Here is a 21,415-nt window from a genome sequence, read left to right on the forward strand (position 1 = left end):
GGTCTCTCTCCACAGCGCCCCCAGCGGCGGGGCGGGGCTCCGTCGCTTCGTGCTTTCCTGTGAACTTCCAGACCCAACCGAAGCAAATTTCGGTGCGAATTTAGAAGTAGAGCCAGCTAGGTAAGAGGTGCGTCACCGCCCTGCACAGGTATGCGGCTGGGAACTTGCAGAAATCAGTGACGCGTTGATGAAATGAATTCCTGTATGGGGCAAAAGACGTAACGTGCCACGTGGTCTCGTAGGGAAGGTGTGGCAGGAAGCGCTCTCACATCGTGCCGGGCTGAGTCTGAAACAAACGGGCATTTTTGCCACGTGTTCGTTTTCCGCGGTTGTCACCGCTTGTCGCCATCCCGCCTTCACACGTCCTTTAACGCCGTCCCACCGCGCGGCGTCCTACGGCGGGCGGCACAAAACGGAGGGGCGGCGCGGGGCGCGGGGCGGCGAGCTGCCGGCCTCACACGGGCTGGAGCACGCGAAGCGGCACGAGCCCGGCTCGAGCCCGGTGCGCGCGTGCAGCCGGAAACCGCGGTGCAGAGCTCAGCGCCGCCGGGCCGCGGCTTGACGCGGGCGTGGCGGCAGCAGCAGCAGCGCCGTACGGGCGGTAGTGGCCGCGGGTTCGGGGCTGTGCTACGCTGTGCTGTGCTGGGGTTGCCTTTGGGCGCGCTCAGCTCTTGGCGGAGCGGAGCTGCTGCCCGTGGACAGGAGGACCGAGTGCTGTCATACACGAAATGTCCGGGCTGTGTGCGGGCGGTGGCTGCCCTTACTGTAAGCTCTGACGGCACTCTGGTGTTCTGAGCCGAGCATCCCTCGGAAAGGAATGGATGCACCTGTAGCGATTGCTAAAATACAGCGCTGCTCACTGCAATCCCAGCTGCGACGTGATACTGGTCTCGGTGTGGGTATTTGTGGTAATCTACAAAGAGTGAGTGATAATAGATTCAATTAATTTAAATTATTACATCTCTAATGAACAAATTAACAGGGCAGGAGGAAACTTCAATTGAGGTTCCAGTTTCATGCCATCTTCTTAATTGTACGTGCAGTAACACCACACCTTCACATTTGCAAAGTGACATCGAATCACCCTGAGTTTGAAATGTGATTCCTAGCCCATGATGATGTAAAATTAAACTGCTGCATAAGTACATGGACGTTTGACAGAGAACAACCCTGGCATCAAGAGACAAATACTTAAGAACTTTATTACTGCTTTCCAATTATTACTAAAAAAGAAAAAAAGAACATGTAGCCATACTCTGTTGAGCCTGTTTGTAGGTACTGTTCTGAGCATTTCCATCAGCTGCATAGTAGCAGACTTAACAAAAAGATACAGTATAAATCACTGTGGGTATTGGAGCTGACAGCTGTGAATAAGTACAGCTGACAGCTCAAATAGCAGCTCCATTGGCAGTATGTGGTCTAAATGTGTTAACAAATGTGTAGACTCAGCAGTTTGGGATTAGTTTAGCAAATAAATTACAAAACAGCGCTGTGATCCAGCAAAAAGCACAATGCCTGCGTATCCCTGTGCTGTGCCCCTTGTTAATACGTGCCAGGCCCTGCAGCTCTGTGTGGGGATCCGGCCTCTTCCCAAGAGAGTCATTCATCTCCCCCACATTTGTTCTTAGTGCGATGTCAAGGAATGCGAGCAGCTGTTGGAGCATCACAGTGAGTGGAGATGGTTTAATAATGGTTGTGTGTGTTTTGCAGACTCAGGGGTTTCATAGTGGAAGGCAGTAGCTTTGTACTGGCTCTGGCTGTGGTTAAGAATACGGTCACTGAATAGCAGTACAAATGTACTTTCATGTGGAACTCGAGATTATGAATGTTTTGCTTTATTTCTTGTGTTTAACAGGAATGCCCAGCACTTGCTAGTAGCCCAGGTCTGTAGTATGCATGAAAGAAAAGCTCGGAAGACAGGATGAGGAAAAGGCTAGACAGGTAATAGGATGTCAGCTCTGAAGATGAATTACAGCAGTACATCAGTTATTTCCCTCTTTTCTCTTGACTGATCCTAAGTTTTGTAGGTCAGAAGTCTTACAGGAACCTTTCATGCAGGGAACTGCCAAATGTTCTGCTTTCTGGAAAATGAGGAGGGTGCTAATTTCACTGATCGATCTGTTTTGGATCAGGGCACTGTGTGAATCTTCTGTCCACCTTCTGTTCAGCAGCCTGCCCCAGCAAGGTGTTGCATCTCAGAGGAGAATAACAGAGCTGTCCTTTGCCCATGTGTTTCTTTGTCTAGGTCTGCAGTGCGAGGGCTGAGATGTTGTACAGAGAGTACAGAACAACAGCGACTGGAAAAAAATTATTTGGCATGCATTTTCCTGCTTAATGTAATCTGGTTAGTCAAGGTCAGGACATTTAATTGTCAGTGAAACGGAGAGTGGTTTGTTTGTTGCCTACATGTGAACTAGTCCAAGACTCTTCTGTCATCAGACTGATTGCATTGCCAAGAACAAACTTTATTTCTTGCGAATCTCCTGTGACATCCATCTTGTGCTAGGAGAACCTCCGTGGGTCAGATCCTTACCTTGTGCCTTTAAGGCCTCCATACTCTAGTGAGTTATGCCGAGTGAGAATGTTTCTTAAGAAATATATTTCTTAATCTTAAGAGATATTGTTCAAATTCAGTGTTATTTTTTTAATCAGTTTACATCAGTGTTACTTTTGCACAATAATAGCAACAATGTCACAACCATATTAAATTTTCAGGTGTCTTGGATATCCCAGTGTACAAAGAACTAAATTAAACTGAATTAAAATGTTCTGAAATGAGACAAAAATTCTATTTGTAACCATCAGGTGTTTGGAGTGGTAGAGCAATATGTACGTGTGTAGAGCAGCAGACAATTCTTGGCCAGTTCTGCCGTACTTGGCTCCCTAACGAGTAATGGCAGTGGAGAAGGCATTAGGATGAATCAGTATAGAGTCTGTTTGTGGTTCTGTCTGGTGTCTTCATGCTAAGAAGAGGAGAAATTTGGTGTACCTCAGTGCTTTTGCTTCAATAACGAGCACAGCTGAGCCCAAGATGAATTTCTCCACTACTGTTATGTTATGCACGTAAGATACAAGTTGGGAGGGGGAAGAGGGCCTGGTATGTTTGCTGAAGATCCGATAACCAAGTCCTGTTCAGTAATTTTTTCCCTGCACTTTCACTAGTATTTATAGAGCCTTCAGAGATGAAAACAAAGCAGTCAATTCTGAGTGTTGTCGTTTGCAGGAAAGGGAGAAATGCATCAAAACTGCAGCAATGCTGAAGCATTCCAGCTTAATCCAGAGAGCTCATTGTTGACAGAACGCCCACTGGCGTCAATCACAGCCATATATGAGGCTCTGATGAGATCAAGGTCTTTGAGAGATTATCATTTTTCATTTAAGAATCGAAACGTTTCAGTTTAGTGGTCAGAAAAACAGACACGAGCACAGTATGTGATTAAATTTTATTGGGTATTTTTAAGGGAAATTTCTGGGAAAGCAGAATTTAGAACAGAGTTAATGGTCCACACGATGAAAAAAAAAAAAACAGTGTTTCATTATGTTTCTAATGCAGTGAGTAAATAACAGCCACTACCAAGAGAAATGCAGAAGGGACTGCTGATTTTCAGGGTTTGCAGTTTCTCTTCAGATTCATCCCAATTCTGTCCTATTCGGTCATTCTGAACCTTTAAGACTGCACCATTTCCTGAAATTCTGTGGGGAAAAAAAGGAATATTTACAATAGAAATACTAAAATAAAATAATTGGGAATAAAAGATTAATGGCTTATCGAGAGATTTAGAATAGAGATGAATGGAAAACAATGTCTTGGTTTGTGATCAGAAGGAAAGAAATATACAAAAGAAACATTTCCTAAATTTCCTGTTAGGCAAATAAATGTAGTTAAGCAACAGATGAAAAGACAGTGGTTTGTTGACAGTTACGTTATAGGGAGTAATGAAGTGTTTGAGGTGGTTTTAGTCCTGTGCTCAATAATGATTTGGAGCAAAAATAAAGCAATGGCTAATGTAGAATTTGAGTAAGAAGTGAAAACCTTAATCGGGAGTTCTAAAAGTCAGTCTCTGAGTCTTATTACTGTTTGTAGTGCTTCAGCAGCTGCCAAGGGGACATTATTTGGAAGGTCTTTTCATTGGCTTCTGTGCATCGAGTCTCTGATCAATTCTGTCCCAGAAAGGCTCTATTAAGATACAGATTGCTTCACAAATGATGTGTGTTTATTCTGGCGCGTTTCCTAAGGAGCTGTATTCAATTCCTTGCCAAGAAGGAAGCAGCAGCTCCCAGCTCCTGGTGCAGGCAGTGGTTCCTCTGCTCTGCCCTTATAGCTCTCCTGGAGGGGCAGCTTGCTTCCCACATGGGGCTGCTGCCCTGGGCTCCTGGCCTGTTTGGTGAGCCTGTTTGGTAATCCGTGAAGTGTGGATTTAGGAGATGGGGAGGTTTCTGAGCCGAGCAGCCATTCATCTGCACAGCATTTCCTTGGAGCGGGTGCAGTGAGCTGCTTCCTAAAGGAGCCGTTCCTCATCTGATGGGTGATTTCCATCGGCATGCACAGAGCCTCTGGGGTAGGGACACTCAGTTATTCTGTTCTCCTTACACAAAACTGAAGGTGAATGGAATGCAGTGAGCTCCTGTGCGCTGCGGGCAGCACTTCTGTGGGGGACACTGCTGGAGGTGAGCGGATGGCGGTGCTGCTGGTTCTTTGCCCTGGTGTGTGCTGCTACGTGTGATGCTCCTGCTGCATTACTTCAGAGTAGGTGGGAGGAGAAACAGAATCCTGTTCCTTTTAAGCAACTGGAAATTTATAGCGAGTGGCAATGAGAAGGATCCTTAGGGCAGCCAGGTGTTGCTTTTGTTGTTTTTTTTTTACTTGCTCGTGCATAAGGAGTTACAGAGATGAACCTGTACCATCAGGGACTGTTTCTGACACAGGTCAGTACTGGAGGGCTTTAAGCAAAGTCACTCAAGGAATCTTAATGAACCACCAACGTATAAGGGAATTGCAAATAACTTAGAAGCTTCTTCTGTTTATATAGAATTTAATACCTTCAGCCCCAATCTTGCCATCCCCGTCATGGTCTGCAGCTGCCAGGAAAGTCTTGGTTTCAGAGGCAGTTAGCACTCTTGCTCCACACTCAAACCTCTGAAGGAAATACCTGGGAGGAAAGCACCCTTTGTTATGATTGTTTTTGCTGGCTGTGTGACAAAAAGCTAAAAGGTAAAAAGGCAACTATCTGTAAACAAAGATTTGCCATGGTAGCCAAGTCCTCCAAACGCTACTTTGTTTGATGAGCTACATCTTCCCTGTGTGCAGTTCTGTTCTGTGAGTCCAGACCTACTGCACTGGATTCTGCTGCTACCAGAGACCAGCCCCAGGAGGTTAAGGAGAAGGGTGAGCATCTCTTGCTTTGCTCTTTAGCTATGGGGGTTATCTACTCAAATGCACCGCTGACAATCTGCTGAGGGTTTTACCAATGTTTAGCATAACCTGAGGCATCCCTTTACAGAAAAGTTTTAGAAAGAAAGAAGTGCTGATTTTTGGATAGTCTCTTACTAGTCAAGGTAACAGAAAATCCTTACTTGAGCTCATCTTCCTCAATAAAGCCACTTTGATCATTGTCGAGAATCCGGAAGATCTCCTTGAGCTGGCTACTACTCTTTTTAGACATCCCACTGATCTGAAAGAATTTTTTGGGACTAAAGGAATCTGGAGCTGAAAATAAATTAATAAATATATTAACCCCAGACCTCTGTGTTCACTGTGCCTAGATGGTCTGAGGACGCTGCTTCATTACAGTTTAATTGTTCCAAACACGAACAGTATGTAAAGGCTGACAGGAGATGGCTGTTACATCCTGCACAGCACCCTGCCGCACACCAAGGGAAGCCACGTAGGGATGGGATACAGACTCAGACCACCCCCAATGTAAAGATCTCCTGAACAAATACATACTGTGGCAGCTACAGGAGAGACTACAGAAGTCTGATTACGTGTGTGCTTGTTCAGTATTCCTTTGGGGCTGAATTAGACTTGCAACGTGTTGCAGAAAATAGTACATTTTTAGCAAGTTAATTGTTTTCTCACCTTGGCAGTCCCGCAGAGCAGCAGCAATATCAGAAGGGCTTAGAATGTCTGTGAGGCTCATTTTAAACCTGTTAAAAAGTGTATTGCAATAACATTTATGAAATGCAAATGCACATTAGAACCATTTTTTCTGTGGCTTAAGCAATGTATGACTAACAAGACTTCCAAGGGCAGACGAGTCCAATCGATCAGTCTGAAATTGCTGCTGTTACTCAGTAAATTAGAAGATTTAGTACAGTGCTTCTTTACAAATAGCAATGCTGGAATAATGCTTTTTCATGAGATGGATTACAGAAATAATGTTGTGAGTTGACGATCAATCTTTCAACCTATTTTGTATCTACTACTTGCATGCTGCTGAAGTACATCCTGTTCTTTAACTCAGTATTACCATCAGTCTAATAGGCAGTCTTACTGGAATGCAAGGCATTGGATGATACCAATAACAGCATAGGCAGTGGGAAAAATAAGCCAAGAAGGTTTTTTGTCTTCTCCCCCAACAGCTCTGAAGTATAAAAAGAAATCAGATACTTATCTATGAGAGGTCCGTCTGCACAGAATGCCAGGAGTTCAGCTCAGAATCTTACGATGGTTATTGTACTTACTACCAGTGCAGCTCTGCACATCAATTTCATTTAATTCATCTCAAGTCACCTGCTCACCTTTATGGTTTTCTCAGCTAGGCCAAGGAAAAATAGCTGAGGAGATACCAGGCAAAGTAGTCTTGTTGGCTCTGGCTGTCACTCTGACTTATAAAGGATTCAAAAGGTGACAATAACCAGTACTTGGGTTACTGCTTCATGGATCAAATGTTTGATTTGAGACCTAGCTCAAGTTTCTTCCTTAACTAATTAAACTTCTCTTCCTATTTATATCCTAAGATAACACCGACAAGAACAGTGTTTTTAATAAATCCACTTGTGCTTAATTAAGTACAACTCTGCCATCAAAACATAGCCTTTCAGGCCCCAGGCGTGCTAAAGATTTTCAGTTAACCCCTGGACCTTGGGGCTGCTCACTGCAAGAAGACTCCAGCAGTCAAACCCTTGTGGAAAGAAACTAGTTTGGTTTCCTTAAGCCTGTTCATCCTTTGGAGGGCGTAGATGAAGGTGGGGATGAGAGATCCCAGGTGACAATTTGCCATTCTGACAATGATAACTTGTCCGTACGGAGGAGGAAACCAGTGTAATTTAGGGGGATCTGTCTCCTGTAAGCTTCATTTCCTGACCCTGTTCTGCACTGCTCTACCCAGGCAGGGACAGAACAGAAGCCCATGCTTCCGTGGGCAGCAGAACTCAGGAACTCGGTCATCTCCTTGTGTCTGTTCCTTGGAAGGCTACGTATAACCAGATGGCCTACTTAATAATTTATTTTGAATATTTTAAATTACACAGAATCAGTAACAGACTTACTTGGAATTGCAGGAATCATCTATTGGAGATAGATATACGTGCAGCTTGCAACATGCACTCACTCTATTTCCCTACTGAGAAATTGAAGTTGCAGGTGTGTAGTAGTGGATTTTTTTTGTTCACATGTATTCCCTAATTTTAGAGGAAAAACATTAAAGCTGGGAACAGTGGGTATTTCCTTCTCAGACTGTAGTTATTCTCATCCTGGCACATACGTTTTGGCTTTCCATCATGAGTCGATACAGGATTTCATAGAAGATTTTCATGGCCGTTCCCTTTGACATCTTTTACTGCCAAGATGTTTCTCCAGGGCAGTTTACATAAAATCTCTACTGGCTCCCTTGATGTTAGTGAGAGCATTTGCTGCTCTTGGTCCCAGTAGTAGCAGCCTTCCTTTATTTTTGTTTGCTTTGTGTAAATGTTTGACTTGCCATAATACACTGATTATTACAAGCTAATGAAAAAATGATGTAGAGGAAAATAATGAAATCGAGGTGAGCTCAGGCTCAAAATACCTCTGCAGCTTGTTCAGGCACTGTGCTAAAATCTGAGTGCCAGGTGCTCTAAGAGCAGCACCTTGTTAGCTCACCTGCTCTGCCTGGCATGTGGGGCTCTGTGCTGTTTTGCATTCTCAATATGAATTGTGAAATCCTATTCACAGTATTAATTGCAATGCATGTTGTATTGAAATATGATGTGGAATAGCAATGAGCAAATTGCTACAGTATGTTCACTGTTATTGCTTGTGAAGGGATCTTTTAATGTTTGAAATTCAATGCAGACAACAAGACATGCTTATCTTGTCTGAAAGATGATTTACAGAAGCCTACAACAGCTGAATTTCAGAATCAAGTTGATGTCACTGTATATCGATACAGGTTGCACTCTAGGGTTACCAGCGTTTATTTACTTATTAATGACACCGCATCCGAGTGCAGGTTTCCCTCTGCTACGATTAGAATGAAATCATCAGGAGTGAGCATAGTGTGCAGAGGGATATTTCAACCAAGTAACCCATTGCCCAGCTCCACTGCCTGCCTCGTTCCCCGGCTGCAGGGCATGTGTTACGTTGGGTGATTGCAGTCCCTGTGAGGTTCAGAAACAGATCTGTGGAAGAAAATTTGTGAAAGATAATATGCAGGCAACATAATGCTGTGGAAAAAATGCTGCTTATTCTACAAGAGGAGCTGCTAGGTATCAAGCAGTTAACAACCATGCAAAATCTGATAAAAAAAATCCGAGTACTGTTTCCAGGAACGTTTAACATTTGTTCCTACAAAGAAAAATAATTAATTTGCTGCTCTTTTGTTTGCTTTTGCTCTTCTAAGAACTTCTGAAGGTACTATTGAGTTGTTCTTCCTAAGATTTATGTACTTGCACAGCTTTACTTCTCTTTTTTTTCCCTCTCTGGGTGTCACAGTTTGTAGTACTACAGAACTATTAAAGCCCTTCTGTTTGTTTCCTTCCTTCAGAGCTGAACTCCTGGCAGTGCAGGTGTTGAATAGAGTCTTCAAATCAATAAGCTCTTGCTAGGAATCTTCTACTTTCTGTTTTGAAATAAATTTGTTTTCAGTGAGTTAAAAACAATACATGTATTTTTCTTTTTCCGAGTCAAGTCCAGTTAACTAATAAGCAGTGGAACTTTGTGTTTTAGTAAATCATTGGCAGGCTTGGAGCTAGCCTTGTAGTCTTTCTGTCCTGTTTGGTATGAAGTACAGAGCGTTGGCAGTGGCAAGCAACCAAAGAGATGACTTACAGCGGATGCAAAGGAAACATCAGCAGTTGTCTCAGGTGAGATCAGAGGAGAGGTGTCAACCTGAGAGCAACTACAGACGTGTAAAGAGATGCTGTAGCAGCTCTTCTAAAGCCCGTACAGTTCCATCTCTCAGCCCTGGTAATGTTAGGGCTAGAAGAATTGTGCTGTGATCCTGGATAACAGATTCTGCCTTTGTAATGAGCTTGGAAGTAACTAGAACAGCCAGTGTGGTTGATCATTAATGCTGTTGTCTCAGTGGTGATGGCAGAGGATCTTAGTGTGAATATTGCAGGAATCATTGAAGCCTGCAGCTCCATTTAAGGTGCAGTACCTTGTCACTCCAGGTATACACTTCAGTTGTATAGAAAAGATTACAGAATCCAATCTGAATGCTTGCTTGTGCCGTAGTCATCACCATATTTCATGTAAAGGTCTAAGATAATGGTGTTTTTGTTGCACAGTATTACAACAAGGATTGAAATCCAGGCCTCAGAAGCCTGAGTGGCAAAGCTTTCCTTCCCGAGGCACAGGATGTGTCCAGCAGCACTGCAGGGCTGAGCAAAGACAGGCATTCTCATGGGTTGGAAGCAGCATCTCGTGTTCAAGTCCCATCCTCACCGTTCTGTGTAAATGAGATTGGTTCATATTGGAAAACGATAGCTGGCTAATAACATATCAAACTCATAGAGACTTTTCTTGTCAGTACTTTCCCCCGTAGAAAGCAGTCCTGGAAGATCTGTGGCACTGCTATGTATGCTGTGTGTTTGTCTTCAGGTAGGCTTGCAAGTGCACCTGTGACTCAGTAATACAGTTTTTCACTCTGACTCTAAACACAGTTGCCCAAGCTGTTTCTGACTTCTGTCAGCACAGTAGGAAATTTCAGATGGACTGATCTTAGAAAGTGTAAATTGTTCAAATTTTCTGTGTATTTGCAGAATAACTGTGCCCTAAGCTTAACGGCTGTGAAAGAACCCGGGTGCTGCCTTTTGTGGTGTGTAACAGATATGCACAGAGGTACTGTTCTGTTACCTGAGGCCTTACATGTGGCTGTATTTCACTGTGACCTGCAGAATACGAAGCCACAGTAATAAAATAATGTAAGTGGAGTAAATGGTATTGAAGCGTTTCCAGTGATTTCTGTTTATCACCTGTCCTCAGTGATGTCAGTGGGATTTCTGCCATTAATTTATTGCAGTAGAAAGGTGCACAACCTTTAATAATGTGTAAAGTAAGAAGGGAGAGTTGGGTGAAACGTTTGCTGAACATGGCACAGTCTCAGTCCAAACAACTTACGAGTCTGGAGAGCTGTGCTCACGTGAAGGGACCTGCTTGGATGTGTGCAGGTGGTCACGCAGTGCTCCTTCTATTGTGGCTTCACAGGCACAGCCCAAAGAGCTTTCCTGCAGCAGAAGATAGAAGAAGACTTTTGACAGTGAGTGAAAGAAAGAGGACGAGTGTGTGCTCTGGTAGACAGAAACTGTGTTTTCTCCCCTGATCTGCTTAGTGGTAATGCTGAAAGGAGGAAAGGTCTAAAACTCTAATGAGCCAGAGTGATCACTGAAGCTGATATCAGACCTAGACTGTCATTAATTTTTCAATGTCCCTAATGGAATGGTAAGTGGTGAAATGGTCATAGATTTGTGTAGAGCTGGCACAATAGTCAGCGTGGAAGTAAGTGTGGTTAAATGAAGGAGATGCCTGATAACTCAAAAGTTATCTGAGCTGCCTGTGCCTTTCTCTGTGTCAGCCGTTAATCTTGGTGCAATGCTTGAAGATCTCCAGGTGAACCGTATTATTGGCCGAACATATAAAACGTATCGGAGAAGTGCGCAGTGTTATCTGACATCAGTGATAGCCTTTGGCCTTGCAGTCACACTGCAGGTGTTATTCCTCAGTTCCCTATGTATATTGCTCTCCTGAGGTGACACTGAAATTGTAAATGTGAGTGTGCTTAATGGACGACTCTTTTTTCACCGTTCAGGAAAACTGTACGACATGAGGGCCTGCTTCTTTCATTAGAGCTAATGGAGAAATATATTTTGGCTAATGCATAAGGCAGATTTTTCAGTATTCTTTAAAGCCATGTAGCTTTTAATTTTCTGCAAAGTGATAATCTCCTTGGCCTTGTTTTGAAGTTTTCTTGCTTCCCTGTAATGTCTTATCTTAAATGTGCAATGCATCAGTACCGTTGTAGCATTGGCAGATAATTTTGATATGAATATTTTTGATCTGCAAATACTGGAACATCTTAAATAGCTCCAAGAAAAGCCACACGAGGCAGTCACACTGATTTTTACAAGATTAATGCCCGCAGAAAGACTTTTCAAGAGCTCCACCTCTTTGTCCTTTCCAAATCATAAGAAACAAACAATTATTTCAATTATTTATTTATTTTTAAGGATTTTTTTTTATTTATTTATTTTTGGTATGATTGAAAAATACAGCGTCTCTGTTCTGGCTCTGCGTGCAGCCCTTCATGGACCCTACTGGAAGAGAGGGGCGCTGGGCCCTTGGCTCCTGCCCCTGTGCAGCTCTTTCTCCTTTGTTTCTCTGAGCCATGGTGTGTAACTTGCTCAGTACAGCTAGTGTGCTGGATGTGGATAGGAAAGGGCTTTGCACCTGGGATTTGCTGCTGCAGGGGTTTTGATGTCCTCAGTGGATCTACCAGAAAGGTATTTATCCTCCAGGTGCAAACTAGCACTGCAGACCTTCCTTCTGACCTCCCCCATCCTGCTCCCAAGTTCTGAGGCACAGGGACCTCTCCTTTGGGAAAGAAAAAAATTAGCATTCTGTGTTCAGGGATAATTTAATCTGGGAAAGTTGAGTTATAAACAGAAGTGGACAGATGGGATACTAGAAATATTCCGACTTGAATGAATTGGAACAGAATGCTGCTTTAACTTCTTGTAAGTGGAACAACAGTGCCATCGGGTGGACGGGGACGTGAGCTATTCCAGGGAGGATTTTGAATGTAGTTCCAATTCAGTAATCTGGATTCATCTTGATCCATTTAATCTGGAGTTGCTGAACACTCAAGGAATAGTTTTTTGTCAAGAGGCCGCGTTGAAGGTACAAATAATGCATTTATTTTTGAATAAATTATTTTTATAAATTATTTTAAAATGCATTTATTGATACAGGTTCTTGAATGTTTGTGTGGCTGATCACAATTTGCCTGTAGATGGCATCAGAGACACTTACGTGCAGCCATAAAACGTTTCCTTTCATTTTAGGGTGAGAGGAAACGTCATGAAAACAGCTGCACAGGTAGGTGTGCATTCACAAGCAAGGGACAGAAGAGAGGGGAACAGATATTTAAAAGAAAAAGTGTCTAATCCACAAAATCAACCAAAAGACTGAAATAACAACAAAAAAAGAAAACGTGGAGATGCTTCCAGGGACCTTCCTTTAGTGATAAAGAGGCAGAACAGATGAGTTCAGCTACCTAGCAAAACCAGGCTTTGCTGTGTATATTTGTGTGCTGGCTAAATGTTGCAGTCTGTCAGGGAGATCCCTGCAAACACAGATCGGTTTGTTGTGGAATCTCAGGAGTTAGGGAGGAAGTTGTCTGGGAAATACCAGGAGATATTTGTCTGGGTGTGATGAAGCCAGCATGATTCCTTCCTTCTGAGTTGGGTATTTGTCTATTTTTAATTGGACACAAATTCCCCTTTCAGCCGTAGGTCAGTAATGTCTTTGCAGCCCCAAAGGAAGCCATTGGCTGGGAGTAACTGCTTATGGTAACTGGTGTGGTAATCTGAAATTCTTTTCTGCAGCTTGATAATCAGAAGCTCTGATTTTCTTGCTTTCTTGAGTGTCAGACGTGCTGATGAGCAAATCTAAAGCTCTGGAGCAGCCATATCCCAACTGAAAGGCAGTTTTTCCATACTGAAAGTGTTCCAGAAAGTCTGTGCCTCTGTAATGTTATCTGTGTGTGCTTGCAATCGAAAGTAGAGTGGAAATTCAGAGTGTCAGAAAACACGAAGACTTCAAATTAGTTCAGATTCCACAGCACCCACTTCTTAAAATGTTTTAAAATACGCACACAACTAAATATGAAAATGCTAAGTACGTAGAATCATAGATGTCAGTTCAGGGATCCAGTCAGGATATATCTATTTCAGTAACCCATTCCAGGAAATGAATCCAGGCTTGGCCCCTTCTGCCCACACGGTTTGTGTGAAGAGCTCCAGGCGTCTCTGATGGTGCTGCATCAAAGATTTTCCACATGGGCTGGCTGCAAACTCAAAGGAGAAACTTTACCATCCGTGTGCAATGAATGTTCTGACATCCCCTTGCCCTTTCTGTGCTCTCCTACTCCTCTTGTTAGAAAATGAATGCCAGATTTTGAACAGTTGGAGAGCTGAAATTGAATCCGAAATTTACAAATGGCTCTAGACTGGGATTTTCCAGAGGAGCAGTGGAGTGGTAAAATTGCTGGAGTTCTCTGACAACATGAAGATATTAGGGGGCCAATTTCCACTAAATATGAGAAGATTTTATCTTTGCTGGATTGTTCTGTTCTTTTATCCTTTCTTTACCAGAACAAAACAAGATTTGATTTAAAAGAGGTGATGGATTCAGTGGCTGGAGCAACAGGTTGGGTTTGGGGTATTGGGTTCCAAACCCTGACCATTTCCTTCTTTGAGCTTGTGTAAGAAACAAATTTCTTTGTATTGTTTTTCCACTTAAACAGATTGCAGCAAGTCTTCATTTCACAAGAGGTATTGGAAGGATTAAAGATTATACTGCTCCTACAGGTAATGAGAGCACAGGGTGTGCAGACGTGTCCTACAACTCACAGTCCGTGGGCTCAGCAGGACTCAGATCTGCTGCTCACATTTTAGATTGATCTTCAGTTGTCTTATGTAAAACACACAAACAACACTTCTTTTATGCTAGGAATTAAGAAGCAGCATTATTCTGGATGGGATGGAATTGCTCTGGAAGCTGAGAACAGATGACCAGTGTGATGCACAGGGTGTTGTTGAGTGATTTCAGATTTGATGTAGTATAGACAATTTAAAGTAGAAGATTGGATTTTAAGTGTGTGTTCATCCGTGCTTTATTTTTGCACTTTATTCATGAATGCTCAGTGCAGAGGATTGAATCCTTATTTACCAGATTGATCAGAGAGGTTACAGAGCCTCCGTGCCTGCAGGTACTCAAACCCATCCTAGAGCAGCATGCTGTAAGTTGGCCTTCCGGGCAGGGGGTGAACCACAGACCACAGAACCAGAGGTCCCTTCTGGCACAGATTACTTTGTGACCCTATGCCTCTGTTGTGGTAACATTGTGGTATCACCGTTTGCCTCCTTTCTACTTCAGGTGGCATCCACAGAGACATCCAGCAGGCAAAGGTTTTCTCCAGTGCTATTGCAGCATGTTGTATTTCTTGCATTCCACATGAAAAAATTCAGGTGTGCAAGAAATAAAATGTCAGGCTTGTTACTTATATATCGTGTTCACCCTCTGCTTGTGAATTAGTGAGGTGAGGTTTTAGTGGTTAGCAGTGTGAAGAGCTGAAATCTGTATTATATCTGTATACTGCTGCAGCTCTGGATTGCTCTGCATTTTTTTCTTCAGCGTTCAGGAAAATGAGGAAAAGGAACCAACAGAGTGTCATCATTATGCAAAACATTTCAGTGCTGTAATTAACAGCAGCTATAATTTAAGCCCAGATTTAACATCAAAGGCTTCGGGGATAGAATTAGAATTCATATTCATTATGATTCTGCCAAGGCTTCAGTGAGTCTGATTGCTGGAATTCCTCTTTTGCATTAACAGCCTTACATCTGATGAACAGCTTTCTTACATGCCTGGGCTGGGTGAGCTGTGCTTGCCTCATTTAATCACGTCGCAATTCATGGAAATGCCAACGCTGAGTGTTACATAAAGCTCCACAAGGCTTTGTTTCTGCTCTTCTTCGAAACAGCTGCCAAATTATGTTTCAATTATCACCCAGTTTCAGCAGGGAGAATTAAAATGACAGGCTACTGAGCTGGAACCAAGTCATGGTAGATGGGAAAAGTCCCGACTCAGTGTTAGTGGGGAAATGTGCAGCGCTCAGCCAGAAATATGTAACATCTGTGGAGTGTACTGAGCTCTGCCTTACACCATAAATATTGTTTGCCTTGTCCATTAATGAAGGCAGTGCCATCAGTAGCATTAAACCCGACGGGACCCTCATCAAAGGAAAGATTAGCTCTTGGTGGTTTTCATACTTGAGTAAATCGCTGATGTTATGGGTTATGTTGGATGATGGTAACAAATGAAAGAACTGAATGATGGCCATTATTTAGCCCCATTAAACAGACTGAATTTCTTCTGCTTCACTTTAAGATCATCAAGCAGCAAGACTGGCTGGTGTTTCACCTGAAGCACCGACATTCACAAATGTGGTAAGGTATTATTGGGTAGCAGTTATTAAGGGATAATCAGCAACATGCTTCTGACGAACAGAAAAACCTCCAGGCCCGTGGCCCATTGTCAGGGTCTGTGACTTGGGCCGGTGTCAGAGATGGGATTAGAACCTTCTCCTCTATCTCGCAGCTGCCTTGGGTTTCAAGAAAGATAAATCTTCTTGAAGGAGAGTTACATTTTAGGCCATAAACACTTTCTGATGATAGATGCTGCAACCTAATACTTCATTTTGTAAAATACCCACAAATTTATTCCATGCTCTCTGCTATGTGTCAGCTTCTCTTACATTTTTTTTCTTAGAGTCTCAGATCTGGGACTGAATATAAATTATTTTTAGCTCTCTTGTTAGCATTGCTTTTCCTAAAGGATCAGAGAATTAAGCAGAAATAAAACCCAACAAAATCAGGGCACTTATGTCTTAAGAGAGATCGTGTTGTTTAAAATCATTAAAACTGTGTGTGGCAAGTCAGCATGTTAAACATGAGGATGGAAATCCTGAACAAAACTGAAAGAACAGCATTTTTTTCTCCCATCTTCTAGCCACGATTTCAATATTATGAGTAGCTGAAAATCACGAAGTGCCTTCTTTGCAATGGAAACATCTGTACATTGAGAGATTTCTCAGCAGTGCTTTGAGTGAACTTGACGTATGGGGAATCGCTGATGCCTGAAACAATATAAAAATGTACAAACACATGCAGAGTGCGAAGTGCTTGTTGGACGAGGTAATTGGAAGAGTCAGTCCAAGGCTGCCTTTGGTCTAACGCTGTTTATGCTTTCACCAGGGACTGGAATTCTGTCAAGAAAGAAAATGAGAAAGGCAGGGAATAAAATGAGGTGACAGTGCTTATAACATCTTTAGAAAAGATAGATAAAAATGTCCTAATCTCCTAGCTGTGGAGGGCTCCTTGTGCTATTATAGCACTGCAGAGCCACTGCTAAATTGAGATTCTGGGGGCGTAGCAGATTTTTCACTCCTTCAAAAGAGTTGGTGCAGAGAGGAGAAGTGCGTCTGTAAATTCATGTTTGTAGGAAATCCTGAGCTAAAGGTAAGCTGTCTTGAGCCCATTACAAACTCTGATAATAGCTAGCAGAGAATTGGCTCAAACCTGCAGCTTTCAATGTATTTCCAGTAGTTTTTAAAAATCATTATTCAGAAGCAAAAAATATTAGTAGTGATGTAATTTCAGAATGGGAAATTCAATAGTTAAGAGCTAAGACTGGCATAATATAATGTCCTATTTGGGGTTCATAAACAGAAGCTGCAAAAGCTGCTGCAAAAGCAAATTCCTCCAACAGTGTATCTCTCTCCTCCCAAACTCTGGCTAAGATTAGCACGTGTGTCTGCTGGAGTTATTGCCACCTGTCCTAGTTCAGCTGAGACAGCCCTGTTTTCAGTGACTTCATCTCTGATACACGATGCATAATGTCCTATTTTCTTCTGCTGCAATTTCCACAAGAAATACCCTGGCCAGTTCACATCATTCCTGTGGGAGTTTCTGAAGGAATTTGATGTAGTTTCTCCTAGAGGGACTGTCCAGTGAAATCTGCCAACAACAGACAGTGCTCCAGCACACTCCATGCTGCTGTACAGCAGTTCTGGCCCTTAGAAGCGATACTGGCCCTGCTTTACGTACAGGATTACCCCCTCAGTAATGCTGAGAGGGCTCAATAATCAAGTTCATGTAGGTGGAAATTGTTAAAAGTGAAAGTGTCCCATGACCAAAAGCGCAGAGCAAAATGAAAATTCAGAGTGAGTAAGCATTCAGAATGTTCTGAAAATGCAGCACTCTGAGCCTGTCCCTGCATCAGGTACGTGCAGAAATTAACCCCAATGCTGTTGTTATTAGCTGAGAGAATGGGGTCTACATTGGGCCTAAATCTGCTCTTGCTACAACAGAGACTACATAGAAACAAGGCTATGAAAAAAAGGAGTATTTGTCAGTATGAAAAACGTGACAGGAAGTACTGGGCTAAAGGAGCGGGGTGTGCTCTCCCCTGGACCGGCTAAGTGTAACTAAATGCGTGCATTTTAAAGCCTGACTTTGATGAAGTTTCCAGCAGCCTTACCTTCTACTCCGATTTTGCCATCACCATCAGTGTCACCTGCAGCCAGGAAAGCCTTGGTCTCCGCAGAGGTGAGCACTCTGGCACTCGAAGAGAAGTTCTTCAGAAACAGCCTGGAATTGAGCAGGGCAGAGCGCTGTGCTTAGTCTGCTTTTCTGCAGTGACCTCAGCATATTATGTCTCTGGTTTTCTAACTTAAGCCCACGCCAAAAGAAAAAGTAACTCTTGTTTGTAACATCTGGTGAGATCCACACAAATTCAAGGAAAGGCAAAGCATTGCATTGAGTTTTAAAAATAACATCAAGTTTTTTTCTGGGACGCTGCGGATGTTCAAAGGCTTCCACTGTTCAAAGACATGCAGCAGCTGAGCAATACTTACTGAAGCTCTTCTTCTTCGATGAAGCCGCTCTTGTCCTGATCAAGGATTCCAAAAACTTTCTTTATCTGATCAGGAGTTTTGCTGGATAAGCCAACCGTGGAGAAGAACGACTTATAATTGAAGGAATCCGCAGCTGGAAGAGACAAAAACCTCTTACATGCTTTCCTTTCAAGTTGCTGCTACCGCACGCGCGCCTGGTTGACAACATCAGCCTGCTCCTTTTTCTCCTGTTCCCCAATGCAGCTGAGATGATTCGGTGGATACTTTCCCTGCTCAATCACTCTGTGCCTGTGCTCATATGTCCTGTCATCCAGTTTGGAATTCTCTGCTACAGCGCACACCGTGCTAAATCAGGGCTGTAGCTATCCGTGTCACATGCAATTAATTATAAGTGTTTAGAGGGTGCTGCTGTGCCCTACTAACAAGTCCTGTAGTTCTTGTTTTACATTCACTTAGTCCTTACTTTGGTGAAGAATTTGGTAGAAAATAAAGCAGTGTTCAGCCTTGAAGTTGCTCACGGGGCGTTGGGAACTGGCATGATCCTGCTGGGGGGAATTCTGAGAGAAGCAAGGCTGCTCACTGCTTCACAAGTAAGGGGGGATTCTGGGCGCTGCAGCTCGTTCTGGCATTCTGCAGGACAAGGCTAACCACTGAAATCCATGTCTTCAGCAGGTTTGGGAATTGAGAGCCAGCCCTGTGCTAAGTGAAACTGTGGCTCTTACTGCCACTCTGTTTCAGGTAACGTTACCCACCAAATAACCGCTTGTAAGACTTTCTGAATTCAAGAAGCTATACTGTAACGTAGCTACAAAGAGATCTCACCGGGAAGGAATGTAAGGGGAAAATGATCTTAAGACATCTTAAGACATAAAAATGATATGCATCTTCTGGCTGGAGAGAGATCGTTCCTTACCCTGGCAGCTGGAGAGAGCAGATTCAATATCTTTAGCAGAAAGGATGTCAGTGATGGCCATTGTTGAACTGTAAAATAAGTTAAATGTGAGCTACTTAGTCATTAAAATGACTTCTCTATCTTTTCATGGCTCTATTTGAATTTGCTGCAGTGACAGTATGTGATAGGGGAGACATTATTCATCTAATTGCAAGGGGAGCATACTGAAGCAGATGTCTGCAGCAGGTGCTTCCACTTAAAGCAGGGTAATGAGGGAGGAATTCTGCGTGAGGGAATGTGGGGCTTCAGGAAGATCTGATGGCTGTGTTGTGCTGGGGAAGCAAATCAAAGGTGTATGGAACCACAAAACCTTGTGAATTTGGTGTGGGTTTTCCCAGAGGTAGGTTACTAGTCAATTAAAATCAGCATATATTTACTGCACGCATAAAAAGATAGGGCCAAGTATGTCCCCTAGAGCTATATCTGGAATAAATTTAATTAGAATAAAAAAAAAAACAACTGGTATTATTATCAATAAATGTATCTTAACAGGAATGAAAGTAATGGTGTAGAATAAATAAGAATCATTTCACTTGTTACAAGGAAATCTAAACCTGAAGAGTTATTTCTACTTCTGCTTTGCTGTACCCAATAAATGTAACAGTGCTGTAAATGTGGTCTGCTGGGGCACTGCATCATTAACAGACCACTTTTCACGGTGGTTTTTTTAAAAAAGGTTCCAAATTATGCCACGATTTTGCCATTTGATTTGTTTTGTTTTGAGTTGGTGGCGATGGGTGATAAGCCAGGTTTGTATCCCAGTTTCAGCAGGTCAGAGTGCTGATGTGATTTGAGCAGAGCTTTTGAGGCTTAATACTCATTCCTAACAAAAACACAGAGGCATTTTCTTCTGATACAGCAGCATTTTACAAGAGATACTCTTTGTTTCTGTCAGCCACCAACAGCTGCACTGGTTCATTTGCCAAAGCAGTATATATTGCTTAAGTGAATGCTACAAGGCCCAGATTGCTGGTCAGACCTTGCAGTGTAAATGCAGCATTGATGCACTTCCACTCTCACAGCACACACCAGCGCAGACTGGTTGCAATTTAGGACTTGCAGCATTACTGTGAGGTAACTTGATGTTAATTAAAGAAGAGGAATTGAGACATAGAAAAGTTATTCTTGAAAACCACCAGAAATCCCGTGGCACGAATCCCAAACCGTCTTCAGCAATGTGCTGTGAGGATGGGAAGGAGTGCCAGTCAGAAGGAGACCAAATGCTGGTAACTGTTTATGAGGGACTTTGATTTGGGATCTACAGAGCAGTAGAAACTTTCTCCAAAATATGAAGTGGTGCCTCCCCCTGTTTGTTGTCGGCAGAGCCGTTGTCAGTCTCTGAATATCTCACAAGATGTAAGGAGGCAGTGGGACAAATCCATGCTGGTGGCAATGAGTGTTTCTCAGGCTAAGACAGCTCAGTTACTTCTGTTTTGCTAGCAGTTGTTTTGGCCCAGCGGCTTCCTGTGCAGAATGTTTTTCTCTCTGAGCACTGGGCAAGGTGATCTGGAGCTCTGCCATTCACCTCTCTGCACTGACGGCATTAAGAACGTGGGGAAAAGTTTAAAGAAAAAAATCTGAGAACTGCAGCATGGTCTTAATTTCTGTGAAGGGCACCGTTCTGTCTTTCCCCATCCTGTGATCTGAATGGTGATTCTGTTCTATGAAATTCTGTGAAGGTATGGCATACTGGAAGCTGATATTAGAATATATATTTTAGTTAAATCGGTGCTTTGCATTTTGGGAGCGTTTTTGTTTAATTTTTTGAAAGCAGAGGATCTAAGCAGCTTACCTTTGTGGTCTTCTTGGCTGGATAAGGAAGCAGTCTGGCTGGGAGGAGAGCACTCGCTGTGTGTCTCCACCAGAGCTGAGCTTGCATATATATACTTTAAGTTGTATACCATATACAGATTTTAGATTTCAGCGTCACGAAGGGGGAATGGTGTCAAATGAACTTGCCTAACTAATCATCTTGCACTATTTTTATCTCAAGAGAATACATATGATATTTGCAAACGAAACAAGATAAGTGGCCAGATACGCGAAAAGGACGGAGTCGTATTAAATTTCTTCTGATTTAAGCAGAAAATACCAACTTCTCCATATGATGTAGGACTGAAGGCAAAAAAAACCTGTCTGATACGCTTGGTCTGAGGAGTCGGATGAAATGAAGCAGGGCTAGCTTCGGGAGAGATGCCTTTAATGAATGTTTGGATGTGATGACTTGTTATCTTATCTGCAGACATGACATGTGATAAAGTTTAATCGCTGGTGTGCTAAACAAAAAAAAAATTTTAATGTCCAGTTCAAATATTGTCATGTAGCAAACCACATAAGGATAAACTAA

At 42.8% G+C, this 21,415-nt stretch overlaps 2 protein-coding genes across 2 annotated transcripts; both read right to left on the bottom strand.

Annotated features, from left to right (window-relative positions):
- Positions 1-3,455: 3,455 nt before the first annotated feature.
- On the bottom strand, positions 3,456-6,856 carry LOC122176280 (parvalbumin, thymic CPV3). The gene is made up of 5 exons (XM_042864671.1): positions 6,742-6,856; positions 6,080-6,147; positions 5,575-5,707; positions 5,041-5,150; positions 3,456-3,693 (listed from the first exon to the last, which is right to left on the bottom strand). The coding sequence occupies exons 2-5, from the start codon at positions 6,138-6,140 to the stop codon at positions 3,668-3,670; spliced, it is 330 nt and encodes a 109-aa protein (XP_042720605.1). The 5' UTR covers positions 6,141-6,147; positions 6,742-6,856; the 3' UTR covers positions 3,456-3,667.
- Positions 6,857-16,397: 9,541 nt separating this feature from the next.
- Positions 16,398-19,102, bottom strand: LOC122176273 (parvalbumin, thymic). Its single transcript, XM_042864661.1, has 4 exons — positions 19,030-19,102; positions 18,117-18,249; positions 17,741-17,850; positions 16,398-16,466 (listed from the first exon to the last, which is right to left on the bottom strand). Exons 1-4 carry the CDS (start codon positions 19,088-19,090, stop codon positions 16,441-16,443), a joined length of 330 nt encoding a protein of 109 aa, XP_042720595.1. The 5' UTR covers positions 19,091-19,102; the 3' UTR covers positions 16,398-16,440.
- Positions 19,103-21,415: the final 2,313 nt, after the last annotated feature.

The sequence above is a fragment of the Lagopus leucura genome, unplaced genomic scaffold (assembly GCF_019238085.1).
Source record: "Lagopus leucura isolate 7727_CA_CO unplaced genomic scaffold, USGS_WTPT01 Super-Scaffold_760, whole genome shotgun sequence".
NCBI classification, from domain to species: domain Eukaryota; kingdom Metazoa; phylum Chordata; class Aves; order Galliformes; family Phasianidae; genus Lagopus; species Lagopus leucura.